Raw genomic sequence first — 18,894 nt, 5'->3', positions numbered from 1 at the left:
ACATGTAGTCTTTGCATGAAATAAAGTCTACGTCGATGTAACAGTTCATCATTACTGGTGCCATTCTCCTGCTTTTTAGTTGTGGTTGACTATCCTTAGTTTCACTGCTGTTAAGATTAAAGTAATGGTCATCACATAAGTTAATAAAGTCATCCCTAAAAGTTCAATAGTTCTGTTGTTTGCCCTGAAAGTAAATATTGATCCAAGATATCATCTGCATCCTCAAAGATGTGACTGTTTCTCGACAAGCTTCTACAGTCAGCAGTATATATTGTAAAAGAGTGGATATAAGCACATCCCATAGGAGAAGCAGGGCAGCAGTGTCAGATAAAATACTATTTACCCAGATGTTCTGTATTTACCTGACAATAGAGTTGTAGCATACTGTATATGCAGATTGTATAGCATATATCACCTCTGGGCACAAAAATGTACTTTATATCCTCGTAAAATATCCACAGATACACATCAGTATATGTTTTAGTCTTTCATGTAAACTGTATTGTTACGTAAGCACAGGTGACTTTTGAATGGACACGTTCTTCAATTGGAGATGAACTAGATAGTAATAAATTGATTGGCCACACACACACACATACACACACACATACACACACACACACACAGATATGAAGCAAACCCACCAAGGCACGTTATTAATCTCCGTTGACAAGAAAAACCTATTTATAAAACGGACAAACACAGGTAGCTCCATGATGATGACGATCAGTGGTGAGAAAAAGTGTTCATCTCCGATCATTTTACTATTTTTCCCGATCATTTACTAAGCAATATTACAAAATAAAAATACTCTGTTACAGGTAATAGCAATTATATCACTTAAGTGAAAGCAATGGCCCCAAAAGCAATGAGTATTATACCATTATATATTATATATCTAGATTATTATTACTGATACATTAATATATATAAGCAACATTTTACTGTTATGGTAGTTTGAGGTGGAGGTAAGTGTTTTATATAGGCTGCTGTATGTATATGTTTATGTATTGTATGTATAATATATGTATTGTATGCAATCTTACTCAATCGGTAATTAAAGCTGTCAAATAAATGTACTTGAGTTAAAACTAAAATATTTCCCTCTGAATGTATTTGAGTTGAAGTATAAAGTAGAGAGTCAAGTGAAGTAGCTCAAAGTACAAATATGAACATTGAATAAATAAATAAATGTAGCCTACTTAGTCACAATCCACCACTGGTGGGTGGCTATATCCACCTACTGGGACACCACAACACCACTACCTGACAAATATCCACAATCCATCCAATAATATTTTGATAAAGTTTTAAATGATTTAAAAGCTTTTCTGCAAAAACAAAATTGTGTGAACTGCTGGTAAGAAATTCACAAATTAAAACCTCATGTGTTTATTCACATGTTTTCAATCTTCTTGTGGGGAAGCAGAGCAGCAGTTGCATCATCAACTCCTAAACCTGCCTCATGGCCAAATTGCATATTGTCTTATTTGGGAGCCTTTGCATAGTTTCTCAAATAACTTCACGACTCAAGAAATCAAGGTTGCTCACCTAAAATCATCAGTCTTTAAGTGTTTTGGTCTTTGGGATGGGAATACATCATATTTCCACAGGGAGGAAAACCTCTGCTGTTTAAGACCAATAAATATAAACCATCAGCTCTGCACATGTTTTGTGCAATTTTCTGAATTTCCAGGCCTTTCTGTTGAGGGAGAACCGTTTTGTAACGCTGCTGGTATCAAAACTGTAATTTGTGTCAGTTACACAAACGGAAGGATCAGGTAAAAAAAGACAGAATGCTTGTGGCTTTGGATTGTCTGCCTATCACATTTCAGGAATAATACAAAAAGACAGATTTAAGATATCAGAAATGCTGTAGTTGGAACTGTTGAATCCTGACCTACTTTGCAGTATTGAAATCCTTTATTATTATGTAAGACTTTACTATTATGAAGACCAAGGTATCAGTTTGTACACAATACAACTTCCAGCTGTTAAATATTGCCATTTACTCCTACTAGTATTGTAATGTGTTTTCATGAACCTGTTATTGTTGATTTAATTCTTTATGTTCTGATTTGTTGTGAAATGTATTGTTATGTGCAGACAGATGATAATCTTTCATAAAACAAACTGCAGCAGGATCTCATACAATGCATTTGACCTCATTCCCTCTTGTTTTTTCCTTTTACAGGCTTGCACTGGAATTGACAACATTGCAGAGGCAATCACTCTGTTAGAGCTTAATAACTGGGATTTAGTGGTAAGTTCATTATCTGCAGGCTTTGCGCTTTGACAGACAGGGAGGAGGTCATCTAGAACGCCATTTCAAGAGGGCAGTTTACATCCGATAACAGTCACTTTATTATTTCTTCAGTTTACCCAGTATGTGTGTTTTATTAAGCAGACAGCACCTTGGCAGGACTTGGCTTGTTTCAACCTGACGAATGCCACCTGTTTATGAGCAGGTGTGAGATCTTGAGATATGATCATTAGCATAATTCACACCCTTAAAATAACCATGTAAGGCTCCATGCTCTGCTCCTTTTGAGGGTTTCATTCATAAACAGTTCCCAAAGAGTAAAAACACTGCACACTGCTTCAAGTGCTGTTTTCAGAAATCAGTAGGAAAGAAACAACAAAGAAGTGACAGACCTGAAACAATTACAATATATAAATCCATCTTCAGCTCTACACAGAAATAAAGAGGGAATGCTTTGATGTTAAGTTAGATGCTAAAAAACATCTTTCCAAAGCAAAGCTCTCTGTGATGAGATGAGGTCATGTGGCAGTCGCAGATATATTAGAGGAGAATATTATAGCCCACAGGTGAGGTTACATGGTCAACTGCAACACAAGATGATAACGGACAGAGACCTGCAGAGAGACACGGTGCCAGTTGTTACATTGAGAGACGTTTCCTAGCAACCAGGCCTACTGAAATGTAGAAGTTGTTTTGCCAAAATATGGCATAAATCATAAAATCTAAAAAAAGACCTTTCAGTAAATTGGCAGCCATGATGATGAAAATATGGTAAACAAAACATAATTTTATATAATACTTTTTTGTTGTTAATTTCAGTATCACATTTAAACTTAAATTGAATTCAGAGTAGGACATTGTAATTGCTAGTCAAACAAGTTTCTCCCCAGTAAAGAAAGGCAAAGATGATTTGACACATACGACAGGTCTGGACCAGTCGTGAATTACGTTTGTACCTAAGAGAAAATTCAAAGTATGAGAACATTGTTAAATACCACAAATGTCTTGAAATCATTTGTACATGCATTTTAAGAACAGATCTGTTCTTATGAGTGCTTCTTGCAAAATGCCCATTGTGTCCAGAGGAGTGTGGCAGAGTGAATATTGACATGAGAGACCCTCTGAGAAATAATGTGTCCTGCCAGGTTTGGATTAAGTCATGATGAGTCTGAAAAACAAGGAGCCCTTTACTGCAAAGTGCATATTGGAAGGGGTCAGTCTATATTTAGACTGATGCTGGCAGTTCAAAGCAGGAAGCTAAAGCAGTCCAAGCAGTGGCAGGACAGACGGTGGGGCCCAGACTCACTGCACTTGTATATCTGATGACTTGCAGTTCTTCTGCAGTACTTGGTTCTGTACATTTTTTTAAACATTGACAAAAGCTGGGTATGAGCGGGGAAGCGAGATGGTGAAAAAGTATTAAAGGGAAACTGTTCTTGAGCATTGATTCCCCCAGGAAAGGATTTAGCAAAGCAGGAGGTTGTTTAATCCAGTGGATACCAGATAGACAGAACACACACTTCTGCAGTACAATCCACTTCTCCGCTGCCCATCTGTATTTACGGTTATGAAGCGTCAGTGTGTCATAGTTTTGCCCCTATATGGCTAAATACACTGTTAGATCTCAATCATGAATTTGTCAAAACCCCACTATCCTAGCTGCCTCAACAAACACTCCTCATTCGCTTCCTTTGGTCTGAATTCCTGTTGTAGTTTACCAATAATATCCCATCTTGTAACAAGTGTCCTGCAAATATCTCCTTGGATACGAAGTACAAACAGTTAATTAGTTGGCTTTTCAGTTTTAATATAAAACCCATACATTTGTTTTTTTTGCCATTGTATATTTCCTTCATTCAATACAAAAAGAATAGGGGGAGATGATGATACCAGCACATATCAGCTATCTTTAGTTTGTGCTTGTTTTGCAGTGAATGATAGTGAGTGTTCGAGAGAAATCCATTCAATTGTCCATTCAAACAAAAGCTCTGTGTAAGCTAAAAGTGGTCACTGTCATGTTTTTCAGCTCTCTTTGTGTCCGTCAGCCTCCCACCTTGAATATTCCATAATTCTCTGTCATATTTGACTGTTTTAGAGTGAAACCTCACAGCCAGCAAATGTCACACACTCCTCGTCAATCTGTTGAAAATTATGTTTTAGAGTCAACCAAAATATTGTTTTTAAAAAAAAAAAAATAAAGGATAACCTAAGACCCAACCACAACCACAGTTGTAGGTCATCAGCCATCATGTAGAGGTCCCTTTAGACTAAAAAGAAAAAGAAACATTATCATAGTGGAAGATGCTAATATTTCTTGGACATTGTCAAAAGGACAAAAAAGGCAACTGTTCAGGATTTTATGACATTTGAGTGCTATAATGCTCATTTAACTAATAAGATCATATCAGCATTTAAAGTAGATTGTTTTTAAGGGTGAGGTTTATGACTGTGGTGAATACGTATCTGATAATATAGCAGGATTGTGTTAATATAGCAATGGATTGTGGTTCTTCCAATTACTGTCAAAACATCTTTTCTAAACAAAATGTGCTGCACAACATCCAGTCTCTTTGACATTGTCTTTGAAGCAAAACAGTATTGGTTACTGTTTTACATTTTTTATGATTAAAAATGAGATAAGATGAACTTTACTGATCCCAGAGCAGAGTCAACAATTTTCAATTAATAAGATTTGTACATTGATACATTACAGTAACTACAAGAAAATGGTGTCTATTGTGTTGTATAATCAACTTCCTCTTTCATTACAGGCAGCCATCAATGGAGTGATACCACAGGAGAATGGGATCTTGCAGAGGTAATAATCACATTGCCACATTCGCTGAAAATCAGACAGAAAGGTATCATGGGACCTTATAATAGTGAATGAATGCTTGAAGTCATGCATGACTTACCCACACACTTGCAGCCATGTTAGGTATGTGATGTTCAGAGCCATTGTGTCCTAACATTGTCACTGGGAAAAAGGAAGGGATATTTTAGATAGTTGGTAAGGGAGTGGATACCAGCCCTGTTTATTTCCCTGAAGAACAAGCAGGCATAGTGACACATGCACCTGTCATAATTACAGCAGGTATAATTTTTACAACATTATAGAAGAGATGAGAATTTGGTTATCTATATCATCTGCTTCCACGATGAAATAGCATTTCAATATTAAATCTTAAAGTTAGTGTTTTTGTCAATACTTTTCCAGCAGACGACACCAACATGGATGCTACTTAGCTGGAGGTTATTGCTCCTGCTATGGTTTCAATTCTGCTGATAGAGGCATAATATAAAAGACACTGCAACTGCAAGGAAACTTTCTGCCAAGAGTGGAGTTGTACACAGTTTCTGAATAGAAAAGGTTTCTCTAAGAAGCTTTGTGCCCTTCACACTACTTCAACGGTTAGTTGACACTCATGAATGCACTGAGCTGATCCGAACCCACTCAAACTGGAGACGTTCTGTTAAACCGTTTTATTTTGTGTACACACTTGCGTGCATGTACGCGCATGCATGCATGCATGTGCTGCAGTGTGGTTCAGGCCCTTAGGCCATGAGAATATTGCTGGTCTTTCGAAGAGCGCACATTGCTATGAATGGAGGCTGGGTGGCAGCGTGACCAGCAGCCAACACATTTACTAAGTGGCTGGCACTGGTATGAGTAGGCTGGCATTGCCCAGTAAACAGACTCTGATGACGTGACCTGAGCTGGAGCCAGTTGAAGGCTACGCCAAAGCTCCTGTCTAAAATGCATTTCCCTCCTCCTTGTGTCCTCTTTAGTGAGCAGGTTGAGAATTATAAGAAGCCTGCTTGTTGATCAGTAACCAAAACTCCTCTGGCCATCAAAAAATATTTCCTGGTACTTACCAAAAATACTGAATCCTCTGTTGAACTCTATCTCTGCTCTGGCAGTTTTTCTGTGGGTGAAGGACTCAGCAGTTTTTTTTGCTTTGGGATATTTCCTGGACTGCACAGGAGAACAATGCCATCTAGATGTAGGGCAGCATGGGACTATGCTCACACTGCAACAATAAACAATTTAACGGCCTTCAATGTTACCGTGCCAAATTTAGGTGAAAGTGCACTCAAGATCTCTCTTACTTCTTGTTAGAGTTCATGCCATATGTTTTTTTTTTTTAAGATTATTTAAAGAGTACTATCTCTCTTGTTTTTAACTTTTTTGAAGTAAAATCTCCTACTTCAGCTATACAATATTCATCTTAGTGGCAGTTATATTTTGTGCCAAATGCTACTTAGTTACTACCATGTCCATTAAACATGATACTATCTAATCTGTATTACTGCACGCAGACATACAAAAAGATTTTTTTCCAGCTTGGCTGTTTACAGCTATCAGATGGTTTTGAGATGCTTTCATGTCACAAAGAGGAATTGATTTTTGTTTTCCGACCATTAACTGGCACACATGGCTTCTAATCAGATCATTTAATGTCTGTGTGATCCATTCACCCTTGAACCACATTGCATTTTATATTTTTCTGACATTATCTCAGACCAGATCAGTATTGAGTGACTTTAGTATGTAATTACTGAATACTGGTTTTACTTACTTTTTTCTCAGTAACTGTTTTTGGGAAAGATTTGGATCTTGTGGAGGAGACAGTTATAATGTGTTACCATTTAGTTGGGTTAATTTCTCACATTATTATTCCATTCTATTTGCTGAAATCTTGTGGCTGTTGACAGTCAACCTACGCCTCAGGACAGTGGCCCCTCTAATGTAGTCGGCCAAATAAAATACAAGCCTTGTTAAAAATCCTGAGTCTGGCACTCTGTTCATGCAAGACAGTTGCTGCTTACACTTCAAGGAACAAAGGGCACGCTTTGTTCATGGTCAGGAGGAAAAAGACATCATTTACTGTGTTGTGTGAAACGTGGGTCATTCACTGAGCGAGCAGCAAAGTGAGAATAAGCAGAGAAGTTGGGAGGGAAAGACGTGTTTATATTCAATAAGTTTCAGGATAAAGATGGGGATGAAGAAAAGTTTGATGTAGCCACAAATATCTAAAGATATGTATTGCTTATTTCTGTCCTTCATGATCTTCAATGAAAAACCTGACACTTGGCAATCAATTTTCCACACCATTAGTAACCTTGTCACCTCTGCACAGTAACTTTTCCAGTGAGGCGAGCCAGGCCAGCATGTACGGACCTCCAAGCCAATCAGAAGCAGCCGATGCAGCAGCAGGAGGCTCAATTCCTCCCCCCTCCTCTTCGTCTTCGTCCTCCTCTCCTCCATCATCCTCGACTTCAGCTTTTTGCCCCGTCAACTCCTCCTCCTCCCGACACATTGTAGAGCGTCAGTCCCGGATGCTCAACTTCAAGGTGGAGTACCGACAGCGCACTGTAGAACTGGTGTTGGAGGAAAGCAGCACAGTCGGTGAGCGTTACACACACACACACACATACTCTGATGTACAAAATGTGTCGACACACACATACAGCAAACATATTTGGATACAGCCTTGTGATGCTTAAAAGTTATTTTTCTTCTACATTGGTTGTTTCTGTCCATCTCACAGGAGAAATCAAACAAATCCTCGAGACAGAGCTTGGGGTTCCAGTGTCCAAAATGCAGCTGAAGGGATGGAAGAGTGGAGATGTATCTGATAGTGTGAGTTAATAGCCCACACAAATGAAAGTGAAAAAACACACTTGAGGGTTAAGAAGAGAAGAATAACACTGGTGATACGAGCTAAACCTTTTCCTCCTTTTGCCTTTTTATTATTATTTTTGTCTTGAAATTAATTTGTTCCTTGTGTCTTTAATACTTTATATTTTAGATATAATTACATAATTTAGAAATGTTGTCAGTGCAGATGCTGCAGATTGATAATTGCTTGTAAACGTCACTGATTTTTTTGGTTTATATGGGTTATAGCAGATTTCATAATCATCATGATTTTGACACTATTATCTAAAATGCAATAAAGACCCATGAGTGCCTTGTTTTTTATAACATCTAAGGCCAAGTAGAAATCCTAGTCCTGGCTGTCAAAGCTCTGGTCACCAAGCTCCATTAGGTTTGCAAACAGACCTGTTACCTACTCCACAATTATATTTAGTGCATAGTGAGAAGCGTGGTTTACCTTTGGGTTTAATCAGGAGATGTGACCATTTTTAGAGCTAGTAGCCGACCAAGTACAAGTCCAAATTTACTGAGTCCAAAGTTAGCTTAAAAACGTCAGTATCTCCACAGCTGTATTTGATGTTGTGTGTATCTCTGTGTGTAATCAGACGGTGCTGAGAAGTTTACACCTGCCCAAGAACATCAGCCTGTATGTCCTGACCCCAGACATTGCTCCTACTGCCAGTACCAGCACCAGCACCAGCACCAGCACCAGCACCAGCAAAAACAGGTATTCATCTTTGCACTCTCTCACTCTCATATGTCAACTCAAATAAATCCTCCCCATCCCAGTACATCCACACTATGAAGTACTACTGGTGGTGGTGTGAGCGTAGTACCTAATAGTGAACACCAGGTGGCGGTCTGTGACCAGTAAAGGAGATGACGCGTAAAGAAACCTGCCAGCAAATACCATTTTCACTGGTATATTAACAGACATTTGACCTAACAGCTCACTTTCATTTTCTCACATCTATTGTGACATTTTGAAAGGAACGTCTATTGCTGCAATCTCTGTGTGTAAATAATAATTTTCAGTCTGACATATTGTTGCCTGTTAAAGGTTGTTTAACAGACAGTGTTTATGATATCCAAACTACATATCTATTATTTATTCCTTGTTTTCAAAGCAAACCACATTAGTGAGAGTACCCTGTGACAATAGTAATCTGGTGAGAGAGCTTTATTTAGCCAGCGTTCTCTCTCCATTCAGAGGTTTTTCTGATTGTCTTGGAAAAATGCATGGCAGTATTAACAACCTTTCCTACTGAAATGTCAGACAGCTCAATTTAAAGTCATAGCAGTAATACAATCACAGCTGGCAGCTGAATGTGCAGTCGTCCTTTCATCAGTGTCAGGAAACATCATCCAAGTGAGAATATCTAACTGATGGTGACATTCCTCTCTTTTATAAGGACTTATTACTCAAAGGTGACTACAGCCTTTTCTAATTTGAGAATAAGAGGATTGGGCTATTAAAAACAGGTAAATGTGTGTATGAGATGATTTTTGTCATATGTATAAATGGTTGGAGAACTTAAGAGTTTTTTGTGTTTATGGATGGTGCGTATGTTTGATGGATGTCATTGTCCTGGGAGTCACAATATGTCTGGATTACAGACATTGTGAGGTCCAGAGAGGGAGATAAGCATGTGAAATGCTTCTCATGCAATTATTAAAAGTCTGGTTCATATTTTTAGAGCCAGTACTGATCATTAATCAGTCTACCTCTGAGGATATTGGTGTCTATGAGGAATTGAAGATCACATCAGCAGACAATTAAACCTTTAAATATTTCACAGTAAAATGTTATGTACTCTCAATTTGTGAAAATTGTTTAACAGTTTTATGAGATATTTGAGACACCTGATGCTGATCCTGTCAGATCCGCTTCAATTGCATTAGAGTTAAGAACAAAATACTCGGCAGAGTCTGGGGCCTATTTGTCAAGCAAAGCATTACCATTATCACAATGCATTTAAAAATTAAACAACAGGGAGCCTCTTAAAAGCGTCTTTGTGTTCTCCTTTACTGTAGTAGTAATTTGTTGTCAGCTAAAATATGTTTATTAAAAACACAGCTTGAATCGAAACAAGCATTTTGATAATACATTTTTAAAATGTTTAAAAAAGATGTGAAGTATGTCTTATGACTGCTAGTTTCATTGTTGATAAAATTGACCTTTAACCTAAAAATTGACCAATAAAAAAAAAAAGATTGTGGAGTAAGATCTTCTGACTAATTTAAGTTGCTTTTCTCCATTCATATACATGGTCTTTATTAGTCAGAGATGCTTGTAGTCTCACATGAAATGGCCCCGGTTTGTTGTGTTGACAGTGGATTAAAGATAAAAATTGTAATGTAACTCTCCCCACATTTCCTCATGATAGCAGCCAAGCAAGCATCCGCATGTCACCAGAACATTTGTAAAAGAATTCATTTGGCAGTTTGCCGCTTTGTCTGCTAGTTAGGCTAAGTGGTAGTTATATTGTGTTGGCAGCTAATGGCCCTCATCCCCTCAGTCTTCCCTCCCTCACTCTCTCTCCTCTGCCTCTCCTCATCTTCTCACTCCCCCATGAACTGCTGTCTTTTTAGCAGCACCGTTGCCATTTCTCAAAGTGTTATCGATATCATTTTGGGTGTCAGGAGCTCATTATTCTTTGTCAGCTATTTTGATGGAGGACAGTCGGGGCTGAATGGAGTGGATCGGCGTCTGTGTGTATGCACATTCGTTTATGTATAAATGAGTGTGTGTATGGTGACCCTGCTGTCACACTGGGAGAAGATAGGTGACAGATCACAGAGAAGGGGGGAGCAGCCCCCTGTAACGGAACCCGACAAGCTGTTAGCATGCAGTAAAAATAAACTGGTCACACCTTATATCCACAGTACACACAATTTGTGTGTAGTGTGTGCACATTTGTTTCATAGACAGAGCTCAACCTAAAGTTTGCCGGTAGGGAAGCACACTTTATCACTGCCATACTAACTTAAGGTACTAATATATAAGGGTAAAGTGAACTCGTCCGATGCTGCACAAATATTGCAAACATGATCAAATCAAATAATCTCACTTAATAATAATGTTAATTGGTCACAATTAATCATAGCTGTATGCTTCTTGCCAGAAAACCTTATTACTTTATTGTTCTTTTGTTTCTCAAATGTACTGTATTTGAACTTTAGTATCATTCAAAGCAAAGGCTGTCACACATACACAGTCTCCCTCTGTTGTCGCCTTTATATAAAACAAGATCAGATTTTATTTTTTATTATTTTGGAAGCACATCTTCGAATGTTAAGAAAAACTGCAAAAATATTTTTGCTTGTGTGTTTAATTTAAGACATACTGTATCTCCAAAAGACGGGTTGTGGTGTCTTGCCTTTTAATTTTGACCGCTGCAACTGGACATATATTTAAAACAGTCCAATTTACAACAACAGAGTCACAGATACTGTTATGTCCATGGTGTCAATTTAAAAAAAAAAAAAAAAGGTAACAAAAAAAACCCCACTGCATAAGCTAACATGATACTAATATGATTCAGCTAGCTAGCATAAAAAAAATAGTTTTCTCACCATCAGAAAGTCTCATTATGTGGGTTGCATTGTCTAGCCAGTAGCATACAGATGATATTTGTGTTAGACGCAAAGTCAATTATAATTAAATCACCTTTACACTAGGTATGTTTGTGGCAGTATCATAAGAGACATTAAAACGGACTGCGCTGCATGACACTATTAACTCACTGAGACATAAAGATTATTTATGACACTCTGCTTAATTGTACATAATATACTTTTATTTAAAAGTGCGGTTACAGAATTTACAGACTGTGGTTTAGGATCTGTGAGTGAATGTGATGGTAATTCGTAACCAAAGTATGAAACAGATAAACATCTTCAAGAGTAAGAATGTATGCATATTTATCACTGTTAGTAGCCACAACATGACTAAAGGTTGTGTGGTGGTGGCTATTTTCCAAGATCTTAACCATCATTCTCTGGTTAAAGGATTACCTTTAATTGTATATTTTAAATGAGGTTAATGAATTAGATTAGTGAAACTTTCCCCATTTTGGAAGTACATTTGTTAGTGTGTTGTTGTAGTTTATCTAAAAAGGCAGTTACCCGCCAAAATGTAATTTCACAATATTTATTTACACCAAATTGTTTCTGACTAAAAATGCAAATGTCCCATAATAGTAATATCACTGGCAATTACTTTGTAGAGCTTGTCTCATGCAGTACACACATCTAAACCAAATGGACTGATTAAATAGCGCTGCACTGTCATTATGATCCCGCTGAGTAAACTCCTCTTAGCTGTCTTGTTTGATTAGAAATAAATCTTGAGGCTTTGGGAGATTTTCCTTTGAGCACCAATCCATCTCAGGTAGTTATTTAGTTAGCGATATAATGTGCAGTTAGTACTGCAGTGGGTCTAAAGAAGGTTTTTCTCTGTGGCTACGTTGATGACTGCCTGTGAATACAAGAGGATGCTGAGGAGGAGCTAATCTCCTGCATAAATGATGAAGGCCTGATGAATATTTCAATGGAGCCTGTTTCCTTCCTCGTTTATTCTCCGCTCCAGCTCTCAGGAAGCGTGTTTGCCAACGAAAGGTTATTTTAATTTGAACTCTGAAAGAAATTTTAAATTACAAAAATGATTCATTAGGATTTGTGTGTTTTTATTGCAGCTTCCCACCTCTCCCTTTGTGTGTTAGCCATCCAGTAGCAGATACCCAGATGCTTTAGGGAGGCAGCTAGCTAGCTGGCTGGCTAAAGCCCTGATGGAGAGTATCTAACAGTTAGCATGCTGATTGGGACAAGATGGCAGACCAAAACAGAGCAGAGCCTGAACGGTTTCATATTCTTCTGCTTTGTTGTGGATGCAGAATGTGGAGGAGGTAAGAAGACCTTGTGTGAGCTTCATGACCTCCTCTGTACATATTAGAGGCAAGATGGTCAGTCAGCATGTAATCTCCTGGCCAGTGTTTGTATGTGTCTCTAATTTGAAACACATCCTGCAGGTTAGCGACTATGTATGAGTGTATGAGAGGTTAGGTGAGACGTGTGTGTATGGGTATTTGTGTTTTGCAGGCACATGTCACATTGTGTTTGTGCGTGCGTGTGTGTCTGTGTCTGTGTCTGGCAGTGCTAGTTTAATAAGGTCTAGAGTCTGCTCTGTGCCGCGGGGACTCGCAGCTTAGGCGATGGGCTTACCTCAGAATGAAACCAATCTGTTTAGACTGCTCTTCTCCCCTGCAAAACGCTCCATTTTCTCTGTCCATAAAGTTAAATGACATTTTACCTCCCGGCACCCTTGTGCCATGTCAAGTACCTCCAGAGATGCTGCAGGCCGACCTAGATGTCACAGAGTGTGTGTGTTGAGTGAGAAGGAGACCTCTGGAGGCAGAAGCAAACACTGAGACATCCACATTTCAACCCTGTACTGCTTGAGGGGGGCCTGCTTCTTTCAGAAAACTGCAGCTTTGAAAACATTAGTGGTAAACGCAATCGAGACGGAGGGATATTATTCTTGAAACATGGGTGTTCTGTATATATATGAAGCAGCAGGCCTCTTCAAACAGATGGGAAATTACAAGACAATGACTCATTATGAAAGGCAGTCTTTTTCCCCTCTGAATGCATTTGATATTTTGAGTGGCTATATTTGTACTATAGAGCACAATGTGTGATGTGGGTTTTCAAAGTAAATCTTGAACAGAACTCCACCAACGCACACACCAAATGGCTCGTCGGTCTGCCATAAATGACTGATAAGATGTTCCTTCTTTGCTTGGAAGGACAGAGTAACACTTCCACTCAGTTTACCCTCAATCTCTGTCTATTTAGGAGACTAGTTGCCTGCCAGCAGTAGCCCGGGATTGTGTCCAAACATAATCATGATATTAGCTAGATCCTTATTTATGTGTCCCTACCCCTTCCGTTTCTCCTCTCTCTCTATTTTTCTCTCATTCTCACTCACTCTCACTCTCCCCCACACACACACACACAAACACACACATTCTCTCTCTCATCCTTCTGCTCAGCCTTATTACATATGCATCCATCTTTCCCACTCCACACATTTCCAATCTTCCCCAGTTAGCTACAACAAACATTACATTTACATATTGATTTCGTAGTTTTAGTCAATGTAAATATGATGTCATTACAGTAAATTTGAGCTTCTGTTAACATAAGCTCGTCCAGATCTGTGCAGATTAAGGGTGTGATTGCATTATTAATGTGTGTGCTACATATTAATTCCCCCATCCCTCTCTTTCGCTCAACTCTTCCTCCTCTCCTTGGGTTCTGAGCCCTGATTAAGTGCCTGCTTCGGCCCTTAAGCCTCCCATTGATATTCAGCCTCACAGACCCAGGGTTTGCTCAAAACGCTACTTAACCTCGCAGCTTATTGTAAATGAAGCTTCCAAAAGTTGATTCCCCCACCTCCTCCTCTCTACGTGAAACACACAAAGTGTCTGCTTTTTGCACCACTCGCAGCATCTCTGTCACTGCTGTAAGCTACTGAGCGAGGCATTGTACCGATCCAGAAAATCCGCTCCTTCAGGTCCTCGTGGACCTGTGTCTCCACCACCATGTGTCTGCTCACGATAAAATAGGTACATGGCGTTTTCTGTGAGATGGTTGCCATCTTGGACTAGTGATTACCTGTAAATAACTTGTATCTATCTTTTTTGGCTCTCCAGTAGTCTTGTTCATGCTTACAGGAAATAATAAGGAAATACGTTATGATTGAATATATTTAATTTCGTGATCTATTCAGTTGGAGGTGAGATATTATGGTATGTGATGTTTTATTTTTTTCCCTTATATGAGTTCTTCTAATAATTTCTTCATTCAGTTTCTCTTCATTCTGCTTTAACAGATTTTGTCAGTTATCACTTTGCTTCCATGTTTTATTATGTAAAAAATTCTAAATTAATGAAGGTTTCACCATGTTGAAACTGATGCAGATAGAGATAGTATTCAACACATCACTGGCACAGCTTACAGTAGCCTATAATTGATATGAACTAATAGGAAATGTTCATATCATGTTTTGTGAGACAGACAGGGAAGGTGAAGTAGCTAAATACAACAGTAATCCAGCAACATCTGCTGAAGAGGTGGTGCATCATGATGCACAATAATATCTATGTTAATATCAACTTCTTTGTCTTAAGAATAAAAGTAGACACAGGGCTGGTTTATCACTTGCAGCATTATTTACTCAATGGAACAAAACAAATGATTTTTGAAAAGCCAAAAACTAACCACATCAAATCCTGCAGATGTGGACTCTTTGTGCTACTGTATGTCTAAAGTAAAAAAAGTATTTTTAGGGCTTGTCATTAGGAAGGTGCTGAAAGCTCTCCCGGGTTTGTTTCATAATAGCAGCTAGGTTTGTTAGCGACAAAAGCAGATTGATAGACTCCATGCTGTTACTGTGCAGGTGGTCATAGCTGTGCAAGCCTGCTGTGCTGATCGAAGCTCTGGCCAGGCTTGTTAAGACATAACCAGTGAAGTGGGCGACTAGCCCCCAGAGGAAGCACCCACCTCCCATTGGGCCAGCAGGCTACCATTAGTTGACAAGTTTCAGCTTGCCCTTTACTTGACTCAGTCATTCTTAGTGATAATGTCTGTTTTTCTTTGCCCGCCTTCTTTTCTTTCCATATTTAGTTTAGTTTAGTTTAGTTTAGTTTAGTTTAGTTTAGTTTATTTGGATCCCCATTAGCTGTTACCAAGGCAACAGCTACTCTTCCTGGGGTCCATGTTAAAATAAATACAACCAATTACAATTACAATATAACATAAATGCATACATAAATAGAGTCTCATTATACCACCCAGTTAAAACAGTGCAAAGACTACAAACCCGGTACAATTAAACTAAAACCAGCTTACATCATTGGTATCCACACACACACAGGACTGTACACAGTATTCTACACTATAAAAACAACAAAAAAACAATGATCCATATTAAATATTGTGCAGGCCTCTACCCAAGAATAACCTTTTTAGATGCTTTCTTTACTTGCAGCTCGAATAACAAAGTATGGCAACTTATTCCACTGAAAAATGGCTCTATACATAACAGTTTTTTTTCATGGCATTTGTTCTAGGTTTAGGAATTGTGACTTGACCCATCCTCACCTGTCTTGTTTCACGGTCTGTTCGTAGAAAACGTTATTCTTGAGTACAGGCAGGATGGTTGTTTAGAAATACTATATTCCAGAATAATGTTAAAAGACTGCGTCTTAATCTATCTTCCACCTTCAACCCGCCATTATTTTGCCTCTCTTCTTCTACATGTCCTTTTTCTGCATCACATTTTTTATTTATTTTACTGTGTTCTTACCAGTTTTTCCAGTGTTACAGTTGTTTTTCTCTCTGTTTAGTGCTCTCCCAGAGTCGCTAAATCAGAACTTCCTGCTGGTTATCAGTCACCATGAGGCCCAGAGGGACTACAGCCTCAACTTCCCCGGCACCAAAACTATACAGGAGGTATGATTTAAAGCATGCACTCACTCACACACACAAACCAACAAACAGTCCATACAGGCAATCAGAAAGTCACTTTATATGCACAGACACACACACAAAAACTCACCCATGGACTCTCACATACATAATATTATTGTACCTGATTCTTTCATCAACACAGCTTTCATTCCATTTGCCAAACTTTGCTAGTCTATCTCAGCCATCGAGTCATTATTCATTACAAATAATCACATTTCCGAGCACATAATTACTCTCACAGCTGCAGTCTGGTACAACCCCCTCTTTTTCTCCCCACTCCCCCTACGCTGCGACTTTCTCCTTCTCTCACTCCCAACAGTCTCTGCAGTCAAGGAGGTGGTTTAAATGACTGAATACTGTTTGATCTAGGCATGCAGGAGCGATGGAAAGAGACAGAGTCCGTTCATTTTCTTCATCTGAAACTAAACAGTAGATTTGGCAGCCAATGAAATATTTATAGCTGCTCATACAGGACCCAGTGTGAAGACAGTACACCTCTCTGTCCATCGTTTATTAATATCACAGCAGCAAATGGATTAAACCTTGAAGACCATGTACATCTATGTGTGCTTTCTGGTCTGTGTAGAGGACTAAGTGGGTATGTGTGTGTCTGTGTCAATGTTTGGCCCCATGAGACACATACACACAATTCCACATATTACTGCCCTGTACTGTCGTACTCTAACCCCCCGTGTAGAGGGAGACCTGAGCAGGTGCCATTTATTATTCACAAAGGGTAGCCTGCTGTTACAGGTGAGTGGAATATACTCCCCAAAGATAGATCAGGTAGGATAGAGGAGTCAGTCTTGATCTTACAGGTTAGTAAAGTGGTCATTATTTGCACTTAACATCTGGGATTGAAAATTAAGTTTAAATACTTCCTGCGGTGCCTGTATATCGTTTTGCATTTCTTATTTGGCAGTTTTGTGTTTTATTACATTAGGTCTATTTCTCTCATTTACTCTTTGGCATCATTGAAAGGTGCTCCTCCTTTCTTTTCTTTTCTTTTTTTTTGCTCACTGCGGCTCAGTCCTGGCTCCTCAGTGAGGGTGGAAGATTACACTAATAATAATCAGACTACTAGCAGAGCTTGTAATGGTGCTAATTGAACAGATTAGTACAACCAACATCTGAACTGGAGGAGGCAGCCTGCCTCCGTGGTTTTCTGGCCCTCTCCTCCTTCGCTCTTTCCTTTTTCTCCTCCCTCTGTCATCTCTCTCTCTCTCTGTCTCTCTCTATCTCTGTCTCTCTCTCTGTCTCTCTCTCTCTTCTCAGGCAGATGGTTTTGATGAGCACCCACTGTGAACCTTAAGTGTTTCTGCTGGGATTACAAACACAGGGGAGGGGTCCCTGTGGTGTGGGAGGGGGGAACCGTGGTCACAGAAAGGAGGCAAAGGACTGTTGGCTTGGTGGGGGTTCTGTAAGAGGCCATAGGGGAGAGAGAAGGGACAATGTGGGCTTAAACAGGCCTCCATGTCGTGGTCTTTTCCTTACGCATGCTTGTCTTTAGGCATCTCAAGGCCCCCTGCAGAGAAAATGAGGCCCAGAACTTTAACCTGCATAGATCTAGACTCTGTTGGCCCCATGTTGACCATGCTCTTTATATATTTACTCTTCAGCTGGGAAACAGACTTCTTTACTTTTATATTACTGTAATGTGTTAGAACATAATATGTCCTTAAACCATGTGTACACACCATGTTTATAAGGTTCATTGGCTAGTATGATGAGCTACTGGTGCCAGTACAACAATGTTGAAGCAATCAAATAGTAGTAGTACATCATGGTGCTTGTAGTAAAACAAGGAATTGATTGTGAAATCTTGAGATAAAACCAATAATAAAAGACAGAAACAAGGGGGAGCGTATTTCTGTCATTATAAGTAGACTGGAGAATGAAACAAAGAAGTAACACCATATTCAGCCGGCCTGACTCCCCTTTCTGCTCATACTGTGTCCACTCACAGACACATATGGACTCCACTACAGACCACCTTTCTCTCCCTATTCTCCCTTTTGTCTTAGCTGAAAACTAGCTGATGGTCCCTGCTTGTGCATATCAATAGGGATAGAGTCCTGTCTTCATGTTTGTCTTTGCCAAAGGCTCTGGCTTTGCCTTGTGGCTCTCAGGGAACTGCCCTTGCCCCTCCCTTTCTATTCCTTCATTCTGGCCTCTCTGTCTCAGTGTCCCTTCTCTACCTTCTTTCTTCTCCATCTCTAGAGCACAGGGCTGTGTAGACTCTGATTGGCATTACCAGACAAGAGTGTGGGGGTAAGTTGCTGGCTAGCTTGTGAGCTAAGCTGGAGAGCAAATGTTTGCCAGGGAAGTAGAGGGTAGAATAGGGATGGCTGCTGGGCCCTGAGTTGTCCGTGACCAGACCAGTTGTCCTGGGGATTTCCCTCCTCTACTGCCCCCCGGGGCTGGGCCTGGGCCC

At 39.4% G+C, this 18,894-nt stretch overlaps 1 protein-coding gene across 1 annotated transcript in view; it reads left to right on the top strand.

Moving 5' to 3' along the window:
• Positions 1–18,894, top strand: part of faf1 (Fas (TNFRSF6) associated factor 1) — a 61,129-nt gene that overhangs the window by 1,818 nt on the left and 40,417 nt on the right. The window contains exons 2-7 of the mRNA XM_062424995.1: positions 2,195–2,263; positions 5,035–5,081; positions 7,405–7,673; positions 7,816–7,907; positions 8,531–8,652; positions 16,337–16,442. Of these exons, the coding sequence (XP_062280979.1) occupies positions 2,195–2,263; positions 5,035–5,081; positions 7,405–7,673; positions 7,816–7,907; positions 8,531–8,652; positions 16,337–16,442 (705 nt within the window). The remainder of the gene's footprint in view (positions 1–2,194; positions 2,264–5,034; positions 5,082–7,404; positions 7,674–7,815; positions 7,908–8,530; positions 8,653–16,336; positions 16,443–18,894) is intronic.

Source organism: Scomber scombrus, chromosome 8 (assembly GCF_963691925.1).
Source record: "Scomber scombrus chromosome 8, fScoSco1.1, whole genome shotgun sequence".
Lineage (NCBI taxonomy): Eukaryota > Metazoa > Chordata > Actinopteri > Scombriformes > Scombridae > Scomber > Scomber scombrus.
Note: the sequence above shows the minus strand (reverse complement) of the source record. Positions and strands in the feature narration are given on the sequence as shown.